The sequence below is a fragment of the Vipera berus genome (genome assembly GCF_964194415.1).
Source record: "Vipera berus genome assembly, chromosome: 6".
NCBI lineage: Eukaryota > Metazoa > Chordata > Lepidosauria > Squamata > Viperidae > Vipera > Vipera berus.
Window position 1 is genome coordinate 65,667,259 of NC_138208.1, and position 24,664 is coordinate 65,691,922.

Below are 24,664 nucleotides of genomic sequence, written 5' to 3' on the forward strand. Positions count from 1 at the left end.
AGGAAGGGCTGACTACTAATGCTAATGTTGATATATTTGGGTCAGAACCTATTATATAACTGGACAGATTCATGAGACTGAGAAGGATCATCAGGACTTTGCTGGGGTTGTTTGTTGTTGCTGTTTTCTCCCTCAGGAGAGTTTGGATAAGGGATTGTTCAAAGAGAGGGGCTGTTCAGAGCTGACCAATGTAAAGTATAGCCATGAACAAAGAAGTATGATGGCCTTGCACCAGTGCAAAGCATACAGTGTGTGTTCTTGCTTGAGGAAGACTCCAGCTTCATGTGTACCAAGTGCAGACTTGTTGTGCAGCTGAAAGAGAAAGAGAATGGCTGGAATGTCTAGCTCTAGCCACACTGAGATTCATCAGGAAAGATAAGTGTGTGTGGCTGCCACAATGCAAGAAGGATTTTGTACATTTGGAAAGAGTATAAGGAAGAGTCATGAAGATAGGAGGAGTTTGGAAGCTAAATCCCAACTTCCTGGAATAATGAATGCTCTATCATTAGAGTTTTCAATCAGAGGTCCGATAACCATTTTTCTGGGATGGTCTGAGGATTCTTGCCTTGAGCAAGTGCTTGGACTAGAAGATTGCCAAACTTCAGTCCAAATCTATGATTTGATCTGTACAATATGCTTTTTTTTGCCTTACACGTTTGTTGACTCTAATAATTTAACTTCTTAAAAACTAACTAACCTGAAGTAGCTGAAATTTCAACCTGCTTTGATTTTATTTATTGTTATGTTAGTTTTCTATTTTCAACTATGACTTGTTCGTTTTTATCTTAGAATTATATATTTTACATACACGGTCCTTAAAATGCATATTGATGGTAGAAATAATTAAAATAATTCTTATCTGAATCTTTTTATTATGTTTTCCTTTGCATGTATTGTCTATTATACATTTAAGATACGAGATACAAAAGAACAGAAGAACTACCTGAAGCAGGTGGGGAAGCTTTCATTTTCTTTTTTAAAGGTTTATTTGAGACTGGAGGATAAATTTTTTGACTCCTGTTCCAGTGACCTTTAAATTGGATCAATTTCAGCCTCTAAATGAATCTTTTTATTTTGTATTATTGTGAAGACTGAAAAGATGGGGAAAGGACTTTTTCATTTAGATTTTTTGTTTTCTCTCTCTTTCTCCCCTTTCTTTGTCTCATTTCAACAGTGAATCTCTCACCTTGCAAACTTTAAAGGTAAAGGTAAAGGTTCCCCCGCACATGCGTGCTAGTCGTTTCCGACTCTAGGGGCCAGTGCTCATCTCCGTTTCAAAGCCAAAGAGCCAGCGCTTGTCCGAGGACGTCTCCATGTTCATGTGGCCGGCATGACTAGATGCCAAAGGCGCATGGAATGCTGTTACCTTCCCACCGCAGTGGTCCCTATTTTTCTACTTGCATTTTTACGTGCTTTCGAACTGCTAGGTTGGCAGAAGCTGGGACGAGTAACAGGCGCTCACTCTGCTATGCGGCACTCGGGATTCGACCCGCCAAACTGCCGACCTTCTGATCGACAAGCTCAGCGTCCTAACCCACTGAGCCACCGCATCCCTTATTACTTTAGGAATAGATTATTTTTTAATGGACCAGCCTATAAACCACAGCATATGTAATGTCTATGAAGAATTTTCAGCCCAGAGATTATGGGGGCTTCCTCATTAGCATAGTGTGAGCAAAAGAGGTATTATATTTTATATTTTGTTACACGTATTATCTGTGCATATTTTTGTCTTGACTTGAAAAGCTGTGGTTTTGACATGTTGAAGTGGTGTGCTAGGCATATTAAATAAGATTGCTAGACTGAGAAAATGAAGATGTTTTATTTTTGAATACTTTAGCTATTTTTATCATTACTGAGTGGAGACAAAAATGCGGAAAGAATGGTGCACTAAAATAGTGTTTGCATCAGCATATTTCAGTTTGGCGTCAGATTTGGATGAGTCATTAAAGCAACCCAGAGGGGCAAGTCTTACATAGAACTAATATTAGCTGTAAAATTAGCTGAATAAGAGATTTGAAGGTAAAAACCTGAATGTGGGAATTCAAGTCTAGACAATTTATGCAAAAGGTTTATTTGTTAGGGAATCAGTATTAAAGATAATGCACATTATCTCTATTTTTGAAAAGCAACTAAGTGATTTTCGTGTTGAGTAGTTACATATCTAATTTATATTGATCAAAGAACAGAATTATTGATTCATAAAGACATAAGATTAGTGTGAGCTTATAGCTAAAGACGGACATATCACCTTGTTGAATGCTACCCTTTGTAATATATGAACGTATAGCTTATACATGTATACAAACATTGTAAATATGCAATCATGTAGTTTTCACTTCTCCTAGTCTCAGATGCTCAAGTCTGAAGTGTTCAGGTTATGGGAACTATTCATACTTCTAATGTGAAAGTAGTCAATGACTTTGAAGAACTTTGTTCTAGGCTTTCTATTATATTTTATCATGTTATGAAAGGATGGCTCACAATCAAGTATTAGAACAACAAAAATAACAATAATAATTTGCAGGAGGCAAAAGCTTAAACATTCACGTTTACAGACCTGAATCACTAAGCACATTTTTATGGTTTAAAAATAGACATATAATTACACATAAGCTATAAGCTTTCCCTCTTTAGTACTCACTATAATCAATTTAATTTTGTTGGCTTACATTTTTTCCATTCTTCCAATCTGTTAATTACAGATTTCATAGAAAAGCAGAAATACAGATGGATTTTCTTGGAGAAGTGGCATCTTACAGACTTCTTCCAGTCATTTCATGTAGACCTTTGATTACTTCCATCTGAACAATGCTATTTCCTCAGTTCACTGTCAACCCCGTTTTATTATTTCTAGCCCATTGAAATGCTGGAAATAAATTATATAAAGTGGATCTCGACTCTGTCTATCATTAGGACAAACCCCACAAGCAGAACAGAGGGGGCCAGGCTTTGTGTGCAGGGAGAAATGGACAAAATAAAGATTGCATTTGAAAATGGACAACATCTGACTGCGGTTTGTAGAGGGGGGGAAAGTTAGAAAAAAAATAGTACATCCATATGGAAGAGGTAGTTGGGCAGTGGTTTGGAATGCAAACAACTGTTCAATTTTTACCCCCCACCCCCCTTTATCACATAATTAAGAGTGGAGCTGCTATTAAATCCTTAATTTGGGGTTAAATTGGGATGACTGGTTGGAGTTGAGCATTTACTGGCCGGATACCCTTCCTGACTCCACATGGAGTTTGCAGCAGATATTTTTTCTTTGAGCTGTAGGAGAGAAACATCTGCCATTACCTAGGATTAAACTCAACCTTCCGAGTGGGAGGCAAGTGTCTTCACCACTAGGCCACCATGATGCTCAGAGTGGAACTGCTTCTAAGGGATTGGAAATAATTCTAGAAAACATGATCTGCCTGTTTTCTGCTTTGTTTTACTTTTCATATCCAGATGAGCATTCTCTGTCATCCGCTTCCTGCCATATTACTGTGTCATCTCTCTACAGTGGTAAGCAAGGACCTTTCAAGTCATTATGGGTAATAAAATTAGTAAGCAAAGACACCTGAATAATGGACTCCCTCAGGGCTCTGTACTGGCCCCATCTTTATTCAACTTATATATTTCCGATATACCACCTACGCTATCAACAAAGTTCTCTTATGCTGATGACTTGCCATTAGCATATAGCCACAAGGACATTGAAGTTACAGAAGGTGTACTTACAGCCGACCTTACAACTCTGAGCACATACTTCCACCAATGGAGGCTAATCCTAGGCGTAAGCAAAACAGTTACATCATGTTTCCACCTTAATAATAAATTAGCAAAAAGAAAAGTCAATGTATACCTAAATAATAAATTGCTCCCATATGAGGCTACACCAAAATACCTGGGGGTCACCCTAGACAGGACTCCTGTCTTTTAAAAAACATATTCAGAATTTGGCTGCCAAGGTTAACAGCAGAAACAACATTCTGCAAAAACTATGCGGAACAACTTGGGGAGCTTCAGCTCCAACTCTTTGATGTGCAGCCCTTGGGCTTTGCTACTCTGTAGCAGAATAGTACGCACCTGTATGGATAAACAGCCCACATACAAGACTTGTCGATGTTCAACTTACCCATACAATGAGATTAATTACTGGGTGCATAAAATCTACACCTATTCACTGGCTACCAGTTCTTAGCCATATACTCCCCCCACACTTACGACGACAAGAAGCTCTTATTCGGAAGCATAGTAAGATCCTACTAAACTCCTCCCTACCCATTCATGGTTATAACCATTCATGGTTATACTGCTAAGCTTGTAAGCCGCCCTGAGTCTTTGGAGAAGGGCGGGATATAAATGTAATAAAAATAAAATAAAATAAATAAATACCTCTGTTCTCTTAAGATGTCGACTAAAGTCAAGAAATCCACCACTCCTCACAGCGCTTAAGCTGCTGGCCGAACATCAGAGCACCACACAAAAGTGGATTTGAAGCATGGAATAGCTATACCTCCCAAGATATTTTTGAGCATATTAATCCTAATAATATATCTCCAGGGTTCAATTTACCCCAACACATATGGGTGACGTACAATAGAATTAGAACGACTCATTGGGTGTGTGCCGATTCTTTGTATAAATGGGGAAAGACATCTTCAGCACAATGTGATTACGGGGCTCCCCGACAGACTATCCAACATATAGTGAGGGAATGCATTAACAGAGAATACCTAGGAGATTTTAAGGACTTCCTCTGCACAACGGTAGCTACTGACTGGATTTCCAAACTCGACATCAAACTCTGAAATGTTATTTCTGTTTTCCTCTTAGGTTTTATTACTGCTTCTTTTTAATTGTTTTAACTGTTTTAACTTGTAAATATGAAATGTTTTTAATATTGTCTGTGACCAGCCATACGCTAAATAAATAGTGGTAAATGAAGAAAGCATCTTGAGATGCTTTCCCAAAGGACCTTGGGATGTTTTCTCAAAGGACAAGACAAGATCTTGTCTCACATGGAAACCCATATACTAGTTATACACATTAAGTTTTCCAAGCAGATATCATTCAACTGTGTTGTTTGAGAAACTTTTTTGGCTGATATGCTTATATAGTGAGTACTCCAATTTTTGAATGCTCGAATGGAGCTTTTCTCTCTCCAATATCACATTCATTCTTCTCCTTCCCTTCCCACTCCCTCCCTCTCTGTGCTAAATCCCTGCTGTGAAAGAGGCAGATCATTAACTGATCATTTGCAAAGAGTTTTTGAAATTAAGCAGAGGAACACAATCAGGTTTAGACCATATAGGCTATCCACTAATATACTTTTCCTAATTGGATGTTCAGGAAACTTGGTGTTGGAAATGGTGTTTCACCATTCATGGTGTTCAGTCTTTGGACATTTATTGACATGGAGTAAATCAATTAATTCTTGATTGTTATTTGACTTAGCAATAGCCATATGTGAATTGGAACATCTGAATTATTCAGTTTACTGCTAATATCCAGTTTCCGTTGTGTTGAAGGTGTTTTGCCAGGCTTTGGCATGATCAGTTTCATTTGTTCTTTGGTGACGCTATTTGCTGAACTCTGAAAATGGGGGAAGGTAAAAGACAGGCTGATTAATTTAACTGCTTCTTTCCTGTCCATTAGTTGGTTTGAGCAAATTTTAGAAGAGAATATAAAACAAGTTCTTCAGTACATCATGCCAAGCTTTGTGTATTTTAGAGGCCTTCTACAGTTCAAGACATTTCTAACCCACAAGTACATAGATATATACATCATATCATGTTTATTTCCTTTCAAGCAAAATAATACTTTGTAAAACACAGGAGTAAGAAATAGTAAGCCAAAGAAATTAAAAGCAGGAGATAAGAAAAAAGAAAGAGGAATTAAATAAATTTAGTGTACACTGATGTATCGCTTGATATATTTTTTGTAGACTTTTCTATCCTTGCAAACAATCCTTGCTTCCAGTGTCTCCATGCTAGTTTGCCATTTGTTCTATTGACATCTTACCTGTGCCCTTTTCAGGATCTATCAACTGCAGCCAGCCGCAACATTCTAGCTTTTCCTTTGGTTAAAAGAAAAAGCCAGAAAGTTGTGGCTGGCTAAAGTTAATTGATTACCTTCTGTCATATTTCTTCCTTCACATATTTGTCTCTGATTTTGATCCTCATTCATTCTCTTTCTATGATCAAGTCGGTTAATGTACTTCATTTATACTGGTTGTCACTGCTGTAGTGCATCCACATTTATTCTGTGGGCGTGCCAGATTTATGGAACCATCTTCCGGTTGAGCTCCGGATGGCGCCCGATCTTCACTCCTTCCGGCGCGATCTAAAGACCTACCTGTTTGAACAAGTCGGCCTGGCCTGATGGGTGATGGGTTTGGGTTTTATTGCTTTTTATGTATTTTAATTTATTGTTATAGTTTTTGGGCATCTTGTTTAATCTCTTTTAATTTTTGTATTCTTGTCTTTTAACATGTATTGCCCTGTTCACCGCCCTGAGTATACAAATAAAATTATTATTATTATTATTATTATTATTATTATTATTATTATTATTATTATTATTATTATTATTATTATTCCTATATTCAGTGTTGAATCTGTTTTCTCTTTCTTTTGTCATGTTCCTCTTGATACTCACCTCAATGCTCAATACTTAATTTTACTTACATGTAACTGGATGAAATAACATTAGAATAATCACATATTCAGTATTTTAGTGGAAATAAGAGTAGTATTAATAAGAAATAGGTAGAAATTTTACAATCCATTTTCCTGTCTTTACTAAATGTTTTACCAAGTACACATGTTCTTCAATCTGCACTATTATTACCCTTTATGCATAATTGCAGCTGTTCACTGCATGTTTGCTAGTAAAACAAAGCTAACCTATTCTTTGATATACAGTATTAATCATGGGTGATTGATTAATTCCACATATTTCTATAATGCTCAGCTCCCAAGACTTTGGGTGGTTTGCAGTCTCCTATACAGCTCATTGAGTAATCTATCCATAAAATAATGAGTTATTGTTGCCAGAGTCTTTTGATCTTGGGGTCTGTAAGTGGAATGCTTGTTTAAGTTGGGCAAGAGATCTCCTGGCCCCAGCCTCCACCTGCTCTCTGAAAGGAACCACAATCCATGAGAATCCCCCAGTTGTGGACTAGCCTCTTCAGAAGAATGGTAACATATCCAGAGTAATAATCAAATTAAAATTATAGCTTCTGGGTGAACAGTAAAGTCATCTTGATGGGATCTGGTCTGAACTTATCTTGACCAATTCAGTCCCTAACAGTATTCAGGCATTATGTCAATACTTCTGCAGCATCTCCAACATGTCCTGGGGTGGCAGTGTTGTAAGAGTTTGTGCTCACACAGTTATTACAAAGCAACATAATTTATTTTGCAGTACTTGCATCTTGTCCCAATTCAAATGGACTTTGAGTGGGGTAAAATAAAGTCACAAGAAAAATTAGAAATCACATATAGGTAATACTTCATTGTCATCAGCTAAAATAACCTGAGGGGCAGAACCTGACTGGAACAATACTGTGGTAGCTAGTTTTGGAAATGCCTGTAGAATAGGGCATGGGTCGGCAACCCACGGCTCTGGAGCCGCATGCGGCTCTTTCAGCCTTCTCCTGCGGCTCTCAATCGTCCTCTGCCATTTGCAGAGAGAGAGAGAGAGAGGGAGGGAGGGAGGGAGGCACTTACGCTTCCCTTCTCTCTCTCTCTCTCTCTGTGTGTCTGTGTCTGTGTGTGTGTCTGTGTGTGTCTGTGTGTGTGTCTGTAAAAAAGAGAGTGGCCTCACACTGTTCTCTGAGAAGCTGACAAGCTTATTGGGCAGGGCTCCTGCCTTTCTGCATCTCCACAGGAAGCAGAAAGCAGCAGCTCTCAAGGGCAGGAGAGCCAGCCCAATAAGAATGTGTGTCAGCTTGTCCGAGAACAGCATGAAGCCAGCTTTCCAGGTGAGCAGAGGATCAGAGAGAGGGATAGGGGGGGAGAAGAGAGAGAGAGGGAGAACGAGAGAGAGAGAGAACTCATGCACAGCAGCTTTTTAATTAAACTCTTCAATCAAGCTCCCCCCCCTTGTGTGCACACGCGAGAAAGAGAGTTTTGCGGCTCCCAGTGTTTTTTTTCTCTGGGAAACAGGTCCAAGTGGCTCTTTGAGTGTTTAAGGTTGCCGACCCCTTGAATAGGGCATTCTAGGAGGAAACCCCTTACTGACAAAGCCCTTTTTTGGCCTAGACATCATTAACCTTGTGAGCAGGACGGACCTGCCATAGGCTATCTCTAGATCAGGGGTGTCACACTCAATTTCATTGAGGGCCGCATCAGCATTGCGGTTGCCCTCATGGGGCCGGGTGGGTATGGCCAGGATGGGCGTGGCCTACTGGGTGGGCATGGCTAGAGTACGTATGGCCTACTGGGTGGGCGTGGCCAGCTCTACATCGTTCGCATCAAGGGTGCCTATGGGGGCCTGGGCAGGAGTGGGACAGATCTGGGGGTCTCTGGCAAGAGGAGGGTCTCTGGGCCAGGGCCAAGGCAGTGGGGGCCGTTCCCTCACTGTTTCCAGGATGGCTTCGCGGGCCACATGAAACCACTTCGCGGGCCGGATCCGGCCCCCGGGCCTTGTGTTTGACATGTCTGCTCTAGATGAACATCCCTGATAAACATTTTCACCAGGCATTGCCTAAATGGCTTAATTCTGCACTATAAAAGTCTTTGAGGAAATAAGCAATATTTTGAATTGGGCCTGGAAACATATTGGCAACCAATGCAGTGACTTCCAAAATATTCTTGCCTGATAGGTTTTATCCATTAGGATTCCAGTGCCTGCATTTTATATCAACTGTATTTTTCAGTGGTTATCAGGACAAGATTTGCTGTTGCCAAGGAATCTTGCTGCCAGAAGGGTTCTATATGGCCAGCTGACCAAAGCTGAGGGAAGGTTCACCTCCTGCAGTGAAGGAAAGAATGTGAATCTAAATAAACTCCCAGTCATGAATCAAGTTCACTCAGAGTGAGTATCCTGTATCTCACAGCAGAGAGGGGTGGAGTTGGAATCTTCTGTCAATATGGAGTTGTCCTATAATGAATAGAAGATTTCCACTTTTCTCATGAACCCAAGAAGTGTCACTGCTGGACAGCAGGGTGGATGTTATGTCACCAGCAGTGGTAACTTGTTCCTACAGTTCAGCCCACCCACAGCCACTCTGTTTTATCAGGGTCAGATGAAGTCTGTTGTTCCCCATCCAGGCCTCCACGGTCTCCAGGTACCATGTAAGAACATCCATCACAACACTCTCTTCACCTATGATGGAGATACATATATACTGTGATACCTCATCTGTGGTGACGGAGGGTGTCACCCAGCAGTTTCATGTACAGGCAGTCTCAACCTACGACCACAATTGAGCTCAAAATGTCTGTTGCTAAGTGACACAGTTTGCCTCATTTTACAACCTTTCTTGCCATAGTTCTTAAGTGAATCACTGCAGTTGTTAAGTTAGTAACATAGTGGTTAAGTGAATCTGGCTTCCCCATTGATTTTGCTTGATAGAGGGTTACAAAGGGTGATGGTATGATCACGGGACACTGCAACTGTCATAAATATGCATCAATTGCCAAACACCTGATTTTTGATCACATGACATAGTGATGCTGCAATGATCGTAAGTGTGAAAACTGGTCATAAATCATTTTTTTCAAGGCCGTTGTAGCTTTGAACGGTCACTAAATGAATGGTTATAAGTAGAGGACTACCTGTGGATATTAAAAGGGAGCCCACAAAGCAGGGGCCATTAGCTGGACTTCTTGGACCCCATCAACACCAATTGGGACCAGCCCCAAAGGAAGGAGATGAACCCAACAAAACTGTCACCCACTCACAACTTCCTATGTTGGTTGAAAAGGATATCATGGTTGATGGCATTGAAAGCTGCTGACTGATCAAAAATAGCAAAGATGGATGTACCACCTCCATCACGCTCCTGCCAGAGATCATCCATGAGTGCAACCAATGCTGTTTCGGTCCCATATCTGGGCTTGAAACCTGGCATAAAAGGGTTCAGATAATCTGCTTCTTCCAGGATCCTCTGAGGTTGCATTGCCACCCTCTCTTCCGCCTTCCCTAGAAATTGTCCAGGATGGTAGGTCCAGCGATGGCTTCTTGAGGAGAGGGAATAGTAGTACCTTTTTTAAAGAAGTTGGGAACACCCGCTTCCAACAAGAATGAATTTACCGTTGCTTGGATCCACCCACATGACACCTCCTTGGTGGCCTTAACCAGCAGCAGGGGTGTGGATCCCATGCATATGATAGGTGGTGGAGTTTATATTCCGGAGGACTCTGTCCACTTCCTCCAACAGAATGAAACCATGCCCAGATGACTCTGTAAGTCCATACACAATACACTGTATCCTGAAGTCTGTCTAGTTCACTGCAAAAATACAAGACAAATGAGGGCATCTTGTGCATTCCTTGGTATTGCAGCAATAGATACACATTTAGAAAGTATAATTACAATATATTCCTTATAGTTTATAGGTTTTTTTATGTAGTCCTCTCTGTTTTTACAAAGCAGTATTATTGTCTGACCTGAACTGGTTCTGGAATGCTTTTAGCTATAGTGAATGCTTTTAGCTATAGCTGTACCAAACAGGAATTAACCTATTATTTGAGTCCCACACTAAAGTATCATGGGCTCCATTTTTAACCCTTTGGCTCCAATAAAGCATGTGATTATTAAAATAACTTAGGAAGAAATTGATTTTTATGTTCATAATAACTGGACACACCAAAGCATTTTTATTGATTATATGCCATCAAGTTGGTAGTTTTTCTCAAGTTGAATAAAAATGCCCATTTCATGGAGAAAGCTGCAAAATAGGCTTAAGGAAGTGAAGGAGTAGTTTGTAAATTTCAAGAACCCTGTGGTAGAAACTTTTTTGTTAGTTTTTATGACAAAATCTAAGCAGTGAGATATTTGTTCTTTAAATCATCCTAGGTAATTGCGCAGAGAGCAATTTTAACTCCCACTTTGTTAAAGGCTAGAGGCAGTTAGGGTGTCTTGAACAGAAGTTACATCAGTGAGCAGTGCTCATTTTCTAGGATAGAAAGCTACTATTTGCTGTCCTGAAATGAGCTGTTCTGTATCTATTAATGGATGCTAGTGGATGTAAAATGGTTTCATTCTGGAAGGTATCTCATTTTGCCACAGGACAATCCCTTACCATTGAGAGCCTCAGGAAGGAAAAATTTAACTGCCTCACTCTGCGAGAGGAAGACTAATGGCCTAGGCATGGATGAGGTGGTAGATCTGTCTAGTTGTTACTTTTTCTTGCTCCACTTTATTAACCCTCTGTTGTAAGGAGAAAGTCCTTTTCTAGATAAGGAATTTCCCCAAATCTCTGTAGGATTCAGTTGAAGCCATCTCTTTTGATTAATTTAACACTCAGAGCTCCAACTGGGAAGTATTTTTCAAATATTTTCTATGCACATAGATAGAAATGAAAGGAAGTAACAATTTGTCTCTGCAAACCCATGCAGAATTGGCAACATCGGTAAATTCTGAATAGTGGTGACTTGGCAACAAACTCCTGACTGTCAATGTCTCTAATTGGTGAAAATGGCTTTTTTTTCTTAGCGCACCTGGTTCTGTCACTAATTAACTATGTGAGGTTAATGGAAAGTGAGTTTGACATGATTTAGCTGAGGGCCTGGCTATTGTTGATAAGCCTGGCTTCCTATTTCCCATGTTGTTCATTTTACTCTTTTGCTTAGGAGATCAGGCATATTTCCAACATAAAGAAAACTATGAGAAGCATTGTAAATAGACATTGTGTATACAACCTCTCGTTTAGAGGTGCAGTGAGGTATTACAAAATGAAGCAAGGGACTGTGCGTATATAGTTTTAAAATGCTCTGTAAAAGGAAATAACTTAAAAGATGTTGACATACACAGTATTGGAACAAGAAGTGTTTCAGGAGGCAGTGTAACAAAAATGAAGAAATTTGAATGCTGATACTGTACCTGAAAGACTGAAATTCCAACACATTGTCACAAAAGTAAATAATACTCAGTTATATCAAATTTATATGGCCACTGCCACTTCATATTATATTTATATACTTAGCCACTTTATATTGTATTTAAAATGGAAGAGATTACTTTTCTGTATCCTTAGCTGATTCTGATGGTTCACTTTTCCTCAAAAGGAGAAAACTTGTAATTTGTTGCCTTCCTATTTATGGTACAGTAGTTGTTTGGATTTTTTTAAAATATATTTCTCTGAAGTCTCTCTGATGCTAAGTGTAAAACCACAAATGTTTTCCCCAGCCTCTTTTCCAAGACTCCATTAAAGAGGATTTGTGAATCTTTGTCATTCTAAAATGCATAGAGGGAATTTACTAAGTTTATGTAATTGTGTTTAATAAATTGAATGAATGAATGAACCTTTATTGTCAAAGTACAACCATGTATACATTGAGATTGGCTGAGCCTCCTATCTCAATTAAATAGAATATATAATTACAGAGATAAAATATAACTGCAATCTCCCTAGTGTCAAGCAGAACTCCTGGTGATTATATGGACATTTCCATGCAATTTCCTTGCAACAATATGTAAGAAACTAGGATTTGTTTTTACTTCCCATTTTAGCCTACAACCTTGGGATTTGTTGGTAGTCTACCATTTGAAGCACGGCATTATTAACGAAATTCTTGGTAGATCTGCTTCCTGGCAATTACACAAAGTACTCTGAGAATCCACAAAACTTGCCTTCTGGATTCTCGGTAACAATCACTTTTGCTATAAATATATGTTATGTTTAAGCAACATCCTGAATTATACACTGAAAAAGTATGCTGTCTATGAACAGTGGAAGAAACAGTCAAAACAAAAATTGGTGCCTTACAGCTTTGAATCAAGCTCTGGGATATTCTTAAAAATGCAGAAGAAATAATTTAAAAGGTAATTGTTCTTCATCATCATATTTGCTCATTGCCTCAATTGAGTGTAGTCTGCTACAAAATTCACCAATGCGGAACACTATATGTTCAATTATCAAAACGTGGCAACTGCCTTTCTCCAAAATCCCCAACAGAATTTATTATTTGTGTGACTATTTCCTCAGTTGCACACAACTCTAACGTTGGTTTATTTTATTTATTTTATTTTAATTCCATTTATATCCCGCCCTTCTCCGAAGACTCAGGTTTCATGTAGTCTCACTGTGTTTCTGCCATTGTATTCTGATCTCCTTTAGAACTGGCCAATGTTCTCTAAGAAAAAAATAATTGCTACTACCCCTTACCCACACATGATGTTCTCTTATTTGTTTTTGTGTTAAAGGCAAAATATCTAGATCCCCAAATTGCTCACTTGCATGTGGGCTTATGGCAGCTCGAAGCAACTGGAATGATAAGGGAATGGCAATAAGGTATGATGGTTCTTTGATTGCAGGAAATAGTGGGGAAATTATAGCAGGACACGTGAGGAAGCAGGAAATTCCACCAGTGGGAAATTCTCTCTTCTGCACTTCAGAGGAAAAACTGCAGACATTTTTGGTAGCATTTCTCCTGGACTAGGAGCTAAGCATCACAAGTTCCATGGCATCATAGAGGCATAAGGCTTTGGTGCTTTTTGTGCTGGAGAAAAGGCCTGATCTAATTTAAGGGAAAGAGGTGTCCACATTCCTGTAGGAAATTCATAAGTATCTATATATAAAATACGACAAGTTTCCTTTTTCATTGTACTTGAACAATTCCATAGTAACAATTCCATAGTAACATATGTTATTTTGAGCTTGCGCTATACCCTGCACTATAAATACATATTTAGTAGTGCCTCGCTATTTTTGTAGAAAGTAAGAAAAAAGAAAATGCAAATCAGATGATATAGTTTTACCTATTCTGCTGACTGTTTTTGTGAGGAAAGGAAAGCTCTCATGACAGTTCTTGGGAGCTGAAGACCATTGAAGTACTCAAAAGCAGGGCAGGGTGTGGTTCTCTTATAAAACTCTTTGTTTGGGCTGCAAGGAAAGCCGCTTTCCAAGAGGGATGGAAAGGGTCAGACACTGTTCTCTTAAAAGAATTAGTGGTTTGGAGGAAGAGACCAAAAAGCTGTTTGGTTTTTAACTGATTCCAGATGTTTTTGCTGGAACACAAAGATTGCCAGTGTGTGTTGGGTGGTGCTGACTGAGTGGGCCTCTGGAGTGTTTCCTGTGCAGCCCACAATCAGAGACATTTAATCAAAGTCAGCCGTTGCTGCTGCAGCTCTCATGGAGCTTTTCCTTCTTCCCATTTGGAGGAATATAATACTAATTTCTCTACAGTGTTTTTAGCTTTTCACCCTTTTCGTGTGTGCGTGCGTGTTTGTGTGCGTGTGTGTGTGTGCATTTTTCTTAAAATATAAAAGCCATTTATTTAAAATGTTTACTTTAGAAGGACTAGTATATATGAAGTAAAGTTGAATGCACGTAAGCTGTTTGGTCAGTGAGATGAGTCATTAAAATAAATCTAAAATCCTGTATAGAAGCTGCTTATCTGTGACCAGCTGCCATACATACAGATTAGAGGATTTTAAAATGAAAGTCGTACGTATAAGCAGACCAGGCAACCAATCATATGGATCTTTTCTCATGAAATTTGCACTGTACCTTGACGGAGACATTTCTTGCAAAAGCAGCATGTGACTTGGGCATTTCTGTGTGATTTGTTTAGGTAAGCATTTTGTAATATAAGGTAGCTGGTGAAGGAAAAGTGGATCCTAGAAGATTGAAAAAAATTCTAAATTAATCTTTTAAGTTAACCCCAGTCAGAAAGTCTGTTAATTGATAAGTGGAAAATATTCCTAATGGATTGTGAACATAATGAGGACCAGACAAAACTTTGATAATACAACAGTTTGACTCCCATGCTTTCATGAAAGTTATCTTGCAAATATAGAATTGCACTGTAATAATATTAAACTAAGTCCCCAAACTATGTTTGTTTATTTGCCTCATTTCCTAACTTTTTTTATCTTACACCATCTTTCACCCCACAGTTAACTTCTAGTTATGTGAATTTCAGCTTGTAGTATTCTCCAGTCACAATAGACTGAGTTCCAAAGATCGATACCTAGTTCTTAAAGGCCACCCACAATCAAAGACCCCCAAGCCACATGAACCTTTTGAAAGGGTTGGATGGATCCCCACTTTTTCTAGGAAAAGATTTCTCTTTGTATTCCATTCTGGCAAAAAGGAATAGCTTGCTTTTTAGTATTAATAATGTGTCAAACCTCTCTTTACTTAATTGGACAAGAAAGTGCCGTATTCTTGCAAATAAGTTGAATTGGTGGGGATGCCCAAGATGACTTCAGGGTTATGCTCAGGAAAGTTACAGTTAGTAATTGGTTTGGGGAAATTAGCTTCCCATTTTCTTTTTAAATTTAAGAAAGTGTAGGATATGAGATGTTCATGTATACTTGATTAAATATTTTCTCCACTTTTTTTAAAAAAAATCTAAAGTACAAACATACATACGAGTGCTTTGTATAGGCTCAAAAAGCAAAATATGATCTGGGGAACCTATGAGCACATACAGTACATATAGCATCAGTCTGCAATATGTTGGTATAGCTGCGTGTTTCTGGGCTGGTGATGTACAATAGCAGAAAATATACTTTGAAGATTTAACATCTGTTGCAAATTATTCACATTCTCAGTCAACATTATAGGATTGTCTATGTACAAAATTTCAAGCACATTCATATCCCCACATCAATGCATCTGTGATGTCATATAAGCATTCTCTACACATTTATTCATAGAAAAAATTCATTAAACAGCTGAAGGGATTCGACATATTGTACCTGTCTTACTCCCCGCTCATTGTTGAACCATTTGCTAAGCACTACATTTATTCTGCCATGTATTTTACTTCCATCATAAAACTGTTATTACAGCATTCAGTAACCAACCTCCAACTTCATTCTTGTGCAGACCATTCCATATCTGAGTCCATTAACATTATAATGCACTCTTAGTAAATCAACAAACATATAATAAATAAACTTCTTCACATTCATGCTATCGATCCTGACCAGCTCAAGGTTGACTCAGCCGTCCATCCTTCCAAGGTTGGTAAAATGAGGACCCAGATTGTTGGCAATATGCTGACTCTGTATACTGCTTAGAGAGGGTTGTAAAGCACTGTGAAGCAGTATATAAGTCTAGGTGCTATTGCTATGGCTATTTTTCCCCCCTTGCAACTATGCATTTCTAAAAGCATCTGTAGTCGGATGCTGATTGTTGGAAAAAAGTTAAGTAGAAGTTTCTAAAGCAATGGTATGTATGTGAGAGAAGATCACTGTGATTGTATTCAATTCTGGATTACTCAGAAAAGGATGGCACAGAGGTATTGGATTTTTTTTTTCATTCTGAGGAAAACAGTTAAATATACACTTGTCAAACTATTCCATATTTGAAACACTAAATTTAGTTCTTGTTACTGCTAGAATAACTTCCAGCTCTTATTTCCTGCCCCCCCCCACAAAAGGAGGAGCTCAGGTTGCCATAGAGATTAGAGTTGTGTGCCTTAAGGGAGACAATGTAGATTAGAATAGCAGGAAGGAAGAGTGAGTGAAGTCACTAGTTCCCTCTATAGTACTGGGGCATTAATCAACAGTAGAGCTAATTCATATAATCATAGAGGAAATTGCAAACATTTCTGAAAAAGGGTTATGGTGTTGTTATTGGTATATCAGAACAATACTATATGAATATTTTGGTTTTTTTCTCTCTTCTTCTGGAGGCTTATCCTTGGAATTTAAGTATTGCATCATACAGATCTACACACTTTTCAGAACTTAATTTCACTAGTAGTTTCCCAACTTCTGAAATAGATCCTAAAGCATCATCATAAGAAGCTTTATCTCCTGGTGTTAAAATCTAGTTTGAATATGGATAGTTGACCAATTTTCATCAACCAGTTACATTTTCTGATGTTATACTGTAATAAATTTGCAGCTGGAACATTAGCTGAGAGAGATACATTGTGAATCAAAATATATATGATTAAATATGTTTAACAATTCTTAAATAGAATACATGGCTTTACTTACGTGCGTTTCACAGGGATAGTTAAAGAGTATTGGATTTGAATGTTTGGAATGGCTGCCGACAAACTCCTGTGCATTATTAAGGTTTCTGAGGCATGTTCTAGGAATATAAATGGTAAATGTTCCCCCGCACATGCGTGCTAGTTGTTTCCAACTCTAAGGGCCGGTGCTCATCTCCGTTTCAAAGCCGAAGAGCCAGCGTTTGTCTGAGGACGTCTTCGTGGTCATGTGGCCGGCATGACTAGACGCCAAAGGCGCACGGAATGCTGTTACTTTCCCACCGTAGTGGTCCCTATTTTTCTACTAGCATTTTTACGTGCTTTCGAACTGCTAGGTTGGCAGAAGCTGGGACGAGTAACAGGCGCTCACTCTGTTACGCGGCACTCGGGATTCAACCAACCAAACTGCCGACCTTCTGATCAACAAGCTCAGCGTCCTAACCCACTGAGCCACCGCATCCCTGTTCTAGGAATACCTCTGTGCAATAACAGTTTTTATACATGCTATCTCCTTGGTGTTCCTTAACATGACCTAGGAACCAATTAAATTGATTCCTTGGTGTTGTTCCTAGTCCTTATGTATTTAAGGAGAAGTCAGTAAAGCTAGACAAACTGTCTGAGGAACATCTGTGCCTGACTGCAGATTTTCAAAGAACTGAAAATGAAGTTTGAAAACTAATTCACTAGTTTTTCTATTTATTGTTTCTTTATATGTGCCGGCATGCTGTGCATTAAAATCAGGAATAATTGCATAGCAAATAAGATGTGTAGCTTCTTATCTGTGGGATATGTTGAATACAGTTTATTGTCCCTATTTTGTTTTCAGGAAATGTTTTTTTTCACAGCTAGTCCATCCGAATTGAAAAATGCATTCATATATACATTCTATTGAAAATAGTGTATGGCAGAAAGATTGCATCCATACCCACATGCAGATTTGGATTATGATTCTAGAGAAATCCTCCAGATATTTTCTTAAAAAACATCATTTCTGCATAGGAAATACACTTCTGGCTAACTGAAAAGTGTGTGAATATGTACTTTGTAAGTACTATATGGTGTATAAATCTCATACGAAAGCTTTTGTGTGACTGATTTTATATACAATATAAAATTACGTGTACATAGCAAATTGAAAATCCTCTTTTTTCCTTAATGTACAGGGTGATTCATATATTCTATATGTGTGTGTGTGTGTGTGTGTATGTACAGGGGGACAACATATATTCATAGATATTCAATATACAGGGATAGTGTTTAATAGTAAATTTACAATGAAATATCCAAGAAAATCTGTTTTTGTTACATTTTGAGTTAATTGATATGTATATGGCTATTTGTATGCTTTTAATAATGAGACATTGACTGTAATGAGACAAAGGAATATTGGAATTAGGTGTAGTGTTGTCAGAAATGTGAGAAGTTAAGGTTGGAGATTCATCTGTTCTTGGAAGAAGCAAAGACAAGTGAATGTTACTTTTTATGTACTATAGATGCAGTACATAATTATGTCCTGTTTAAATTCTTCTGCTTTTTCTTTGGATTCTTGCTTCCTAACTACAGTTGTCTCTGTGAGCCATGGTGGCGCAGTGATTACAATGCAGTACTGTAGGCTAACTCACTGCTCACTCCAGGAGTTTGATTCTGAGCAGCTCAGGGTTGACTCAGCCTTCCATCCTTCCGAGGTTGGTAAAATGAGGAGCCAGATTGTTGGGGCAATATGCTGACTCTGTAAACCGCTTAGAGAGGGCTGTAAAGCCCTATGGAGTGGTATGTACCATATTTTTCCATGTATAAGGGGCTATTTTTCCTGCAAACACCCTGTTCAAAAATCAGGTGCGTCTTATACAAGTGCAGTGCCTTATACACAAAAAACCTCTGCAGCCCAAGGAATGCCTGTGTGGGTTCTTTATATGCCACTGCCATGCCACCTGGTGCAGGTTTCAAGCCCCTGTGGGCTTGCCACTAACAGGAGAGGGGAAGGGGCAAAATCGTTGGATGGCGGTGTCCGGAGGCAGCAGATGGAACCAGCAGCATTGATGGCAGTGACAGCCCTTTCCCTCCCTCGTACCTGTATGCTGGCCAGGGACTCTGTGGAATGTAGCTGCGAGGCCATCCTGCTCGATAATAGTGGTCAGCTGAACTTCCAGATTTGCCAGCTCAGCTGTTCGGTGCTCCGCCAAACAGCTGATGGTGTGGAGAAACAGCAGGGAAACGGCGGGGAGTTTAAAACCTGCCTTCGCTTCCCTTGCCTTGCTGTCATGCCGATGCTCATGCCAGTTTGTTTACCAGGGTGGAAAGGCTGCTGCTGTGAACTGACTATGCATGTTCATCGTACCGGATGCTGGTTAGGTGAGTGGGGGCTGGGGCTGGCCGGGAGGCGTCTATTTAGAGCGCTGGGAGGTGGTTGCTCCCAGCGCTGACTTTGTTTGCTGTAAGCTTGGAACTCGCATGTCAGAGCATCTTATACAAGGGTGCGTCTTACACATGGAAAAATACGGTAAGTCTAAGTGTTATTGCTATTGCTATTTTGTTTGTTTAAAAGGTATTAGGCCTTTTGTTTAAAAGATATTAGGCCAGTTGTCCTAACTCTTAGTAACAGTAGTATTTCAGCTTGTGTCCTTGAGTTTTCCACAATAGCAACCTTTGCAGAGAATAATTATTCAATGAGAGACACCAGCAAGTTGCTGACCTGTAAAATTAGTAGCACCAGTTACCTCCTGGGGAAATGCCAGGGCTGCCAGCAAGTTCCCTCCTCTACATAGAAAGTGATATTTAATTATTGTTATGGTACAAAGATTGGAAACTTTATGAGAAAGACATCCGTTTACAAAAAACAAGTTTTTTTAAAAAAATATACTGATACCTTCTTTCTGCTTTTAATTCTTCACATAAACATGCTCTATGTTTTGTCTTGCTTTTAGTCATTTCCTCGTCAAGCAAATGTTTGAGCTGTCTAAAATGGATCATATTTACTTTGCTGCTTTAATATCCAGTGATTGCTTGATATTGTCAGTAAACTCAATGTAGATGTCACTGATCATCACATTGTGGTTTACCAAATGGGAACGTACTTGATCATAGAAATTTCCTTTGTATGCACAACTAGTCTTAAAATAAGTGGTGCCTCTCTTGCTATTTTTGTTATTATTATTTTGTGCTAAGAAGTGATTTAGAGATAAATATGGGTATTTGAAAGATTAATGGAGACAACTTCTATAATACTGAGTAATTTATAATTATACTTATTTGTGTTTATATACTGCTATTTCTCCTAGCAGATGCAGAGCAGTGTAGTTTTCTTTCTTGTTTTGCTATTAATGGAGCTACTGTGATAAAATTGTTACATTACAAAAGAAGAAGAAATAAACCTTTATGTAAAAAATCTATCTGACGTCCGATTCTATATTTAGCAATATGTGCGCTTATCACTGTTCACTTCCTGAAATAATTAGACAGCACAAGTTGCCAAAATAAAAACCTTTCATTTTTAAAGAAGAGATTAGAAAAGTACAATATAACCTCCCACGACCCCGCCCTCCGCTTTCTGTGTATGACTTTATACGTGAAATGTTACTTGAGAGAGCTGACAAGAATGCAGCATGCTTACAAAATCCTCTAGCTCAGATTAAATATTTAAACCTTCACGTGACATGGTAATTTTTGTAAAATAATGTTTTAGGCAGTGGAACAAATTATGAAATTCTTGAATTAAGTAGGGTAATGTATTATTCCTGATAATTTCCTACTTACATTTTATAATTATTTCTTGATGCTTTACCTTGGCACAATGTCTTATTATTTGAATTTATTCTCTCCAACTGTGCAAGAATCCAGGTAGGCAATAACCATTCTTGCAGAATATTGAGTCACAGATATGAATGTGGAAAACATATTATCTAGAACCTTTATAACTAAATCAGGTGTCCTATAAATCAACTATATAATCATTTGTTCCTAAGAAAAGATGTTGGAATTTTAGTTATCTCTTTTCATTTCATATTAGAATATTGTCAGCTATTCTGGATAGATATCCTTTTATTTTTTTCACAAAGTATAATCTTTGCTTTATTTCAGAATGAGCCTCTGACTTCCAGTTATCATGGATACCCAGGAAGAGACAGTCAGGTAAAAAATATTTTATAATGTGGGTTATTATTAATATCATTATTATGTGATGGCTGTTGTAATAATGTTTTATTGGCATTTGTAATTATCCTACTATATGAGTTTTAGAACAACTGTCTCCCATATTGTGGAAAAAGAGAACAGCCGTCCATCTTCCTTTTGGTGGGTTTTTGAATTACTATAACTGGAAGAGCTGTTGGAAGTAGACCATGGCAGACAGTGTCTCTGCAGAGCTTTCTTTGAGTGAGGGCAAAAGAGGAAGTCACATGCCAACATGATTGTGGTGATCACAGTGACAGAGACTTAGAAAACCCAAGGCATGAATGAGGAAATGAGTAATTACTCTGTTGCTATAGCAAAGAGGATGTCATCTGTTCCACTTTACAGCCTATTTTGCAAAAAGGTAAAATAAATCAAGAAGCACAAAAAACCTCTAAAGAATATAGTAGGCAGGTGGCCAGCAAGCATTTCTGAGAGAGAAGAATGAGTTCTGTTACTTTTTTGGCCAAAGACTGGATGAACAACAGTTATTGGGTGGAGGAAGAAGCTGACTATGTACACTGTTTCATAGTGACAAAAATTCCAAGGGAGATAGACCTAATTTTGGGTGTTGTGCACAATATTGAAAACATAGCTCCTGTTACCAAACTTATGTTTATGTTTCCCAAATGCTTACATTTTAATTGTAAAACCTATATAGAAAGAAGGAAATGGAGGAAATGAAATCTAATGATGAAAGAGATGTTCAATGTAAAGTATAAATTTGTAACATAAAGTATAATACTAATTGAATAAAATCATTTGCAGTGGGTTTTTCTTACAAGAATAATATAGGAAGCAAGTTAGTAACAGTTTTGATAGGCCAAATAATTGCAAAACATTTTGTCAATATAATGTATACTTTTCAGTTGAACTTATCAAAAATAAGTAATCATGAGATAATTTATGTTTATTAAGAGAAAACTTAGCTATAGCTCAGAAATGAACTCTAGTGTGAAAAAGCTTTTGATTCACATTGTACGGGCCTGTTGACCTTGATTTACCCATATAATCCAATGAGCTGGTTATTAAACAATAACCATTAGCAGAAAAGCTGGGTCGGGATGACAGCAGTAAGCTTAGTACACTATCTTCTCTAGTGATGCCCTGTTCAGAGATTGAAGGGAAAGGGATTGCAAGAAAGTAAGCTGTTTGCTCTTCTATGCCTCAAAAGCAGTGCATTCACACTGCACTGCTTTAATACATAGCCCAGGACTGGTGAACCATGGGTGCATTTACAATACTCTCTTGAAATCTTTTTAGTAAGCAATATTTGTAGGCAATCTCTCCTTTGCTTGACCATTCACAATTGCAAAGGAAGAGAGTAAGTTGTTTGCCAAGCACACCCACGATTCCCATCCCCTGGCTGCATCATAATTGCATTGCTTTTGATGTACAAAAAATAGTTAGCAAGCACTTGAGCATTCTAAGGGGTGAGAAAGTGGTTAGGAGGCAAACTAAAGCTGAACTTGTGAAATTGGGTGGTCTTGTCTCTTTCCAGCTGTGATTTCCAACTTAGTGACCTCTTTGCTTAGAAACAGACTTGCTGATTCCAGTTAGGTTTATTAAGCAAGAACTATCTGTAGATGTGTTAAAAAAATCTAATAATCATATGTATTGCAAATTACTGAAACAAGTCCCAAGTTTTGAATTATTGTATAATATAAGCAGCTTTCTGTTTAAGTAACAAGGCTCATATTTGTTGACAGGATGGGCATTCTGAATCTGTTCCAGATTGATTAAAAAAAAGGAAAATAACCTACATGGCTAGGGTCTATAAAGAAATTTAATCATAACAAGATTTTAGGGATTGCATTATTCAAAAAATATGGATTCTCAGTAGTAGCCTTTACATTCCAATTACCAGGTTGATATGTTTGATACAGAAATAGTTGCTATGCTTTCTCTTAATCTGATTTTTTTTTACTTTCATTAATAAGATTTCAAAGCTTTTAACTAATTTCATTGGGAACTCCTAATATGACTAACTTCTCTGTAACCATAACTGAGATCGATGGGACATGAGCAACTCTATATCTGGATGGAGTGTTCTGTTGCTACACATAATTGAGTCAAGCAAATTATACTTTTGAAAACACCCAGTCTTTTCTGTTGCAGACGAACCATAGATATTTTAACAATAATTAGATCTATCATCAAGATTTTCCCGTGTCTTTTTAAACAAATAACAATTTCAAATCTTATGTAGCCTTATCTGATCTAGTGAAAGCTCATTTGAACTCTTTATAGGTAATATTAATCAGTATTTGCAAGGCCATTTAATTAATATTTAAATAGTTTATATGGGTTTCTGCTTCTATAAATGGCTATGAGTAATTAATAGTGTATTCCCAATCTGTAGTAATTAAGTGTATCAAATGTTATACAGAATTTGACTTTTCCAGATTTAATTTGTCAGCCTGCCATATCCCAGCATTATGCTTCCTTCAGCCTAGTTTTTTAATCCTTTTCAATCCATACCATTGAGAAAGCTGATATTTTCACATTATTTAAAATGCAACCTGGTATGACTTAGCCTACTTCAATCAATTTTACTGTACTCTCATAAAAAATGCGTTGAGGTAGGCAAGATCAGGAAACAGCAAAGATATCAGGAATTTGTGTTATAGAATATAGTTACAGAATTTAGAAAGCTTTCCAAAATATCCCTCTGCTCTCTCTCAAACCAAACAGAATCAAGGAAGAGTTACTTTGATTTACTTTCTGATGCCTTCTCATTTACCAGATACAATACAATTGGTATATTCCTTCCTTCCTTCCTTCCTTCCTTCCTTCCTTCCTTCCTTCCTTCCTTCCTTCCTTCCTTCCTTAGATTATCATCATACTCCTCTCTACTTTCCTTAAATTTACTACTATTAAAGAATTGCAATAAAATTCTGGTCATATATGTATGATCTGAAGAACATTCTTTTCTCTATAATTTTACACAAAAAGATGCAGCACTATAAAAATTAATTTGCAATGGGTATTTTTGAAAAAGTATTATAACATGTGAAATAACAGTTCAAGTTTCAACTAGTTGTCCTTGATTTATATGAATTAAGTAATTGCTTATGATATATTTATGATAGAAATTGGTGTTAAAGACATTTTTGTAAGTGAATGCACATTATGCCTAAAGTCAATAAAACAGTGTTATCCCTGATTATAATCAATGATGTAATTAACTTAAGAAATCTAATAAGGTCTTAAAGTCCTCAGAATTCCCAGCTATCATGGCCGTCTCAACATTCTAGTCTACAGCTTCTAACATTAGGTTAGAGAAGGCCGTCTTCAGATTTCTAAATTAGAAACAAGAAGTTTCTGCTCTTCCTGCCAGGCTGCCTGCCCGCTGGACTGCATCTTAAAAGAAAAGGTGTTTTAGG

General features: G+C 38.0%; 1 protein-coding gene across 4 annotated transcripts in view; it reads left to right on the top strand.

Annotated features, from left to right (window-relative positions):
- Positions 1-24,664, top strand: part of RBFOX2 (RNA binding fox-1 homolog 2) — a 188,971-nt gene that overhangs the window by 22,389 nt on the left and 141,918 nt on the right. For all 4 annotated transcript variants that reach the window (XM_081330747.1, XM_081330746.1, XM_081330749.1 and 1 more), the window contains exon 2: positions 21,189-21,239. In XM_081330747.1, the coding sequence (XP_081186873.1) occupies positions 21,189-21,239 (51 nt within the window). The remainder of the gene's footprint in view (positions 1-21,188; positions 21,240-24,664) is intronic.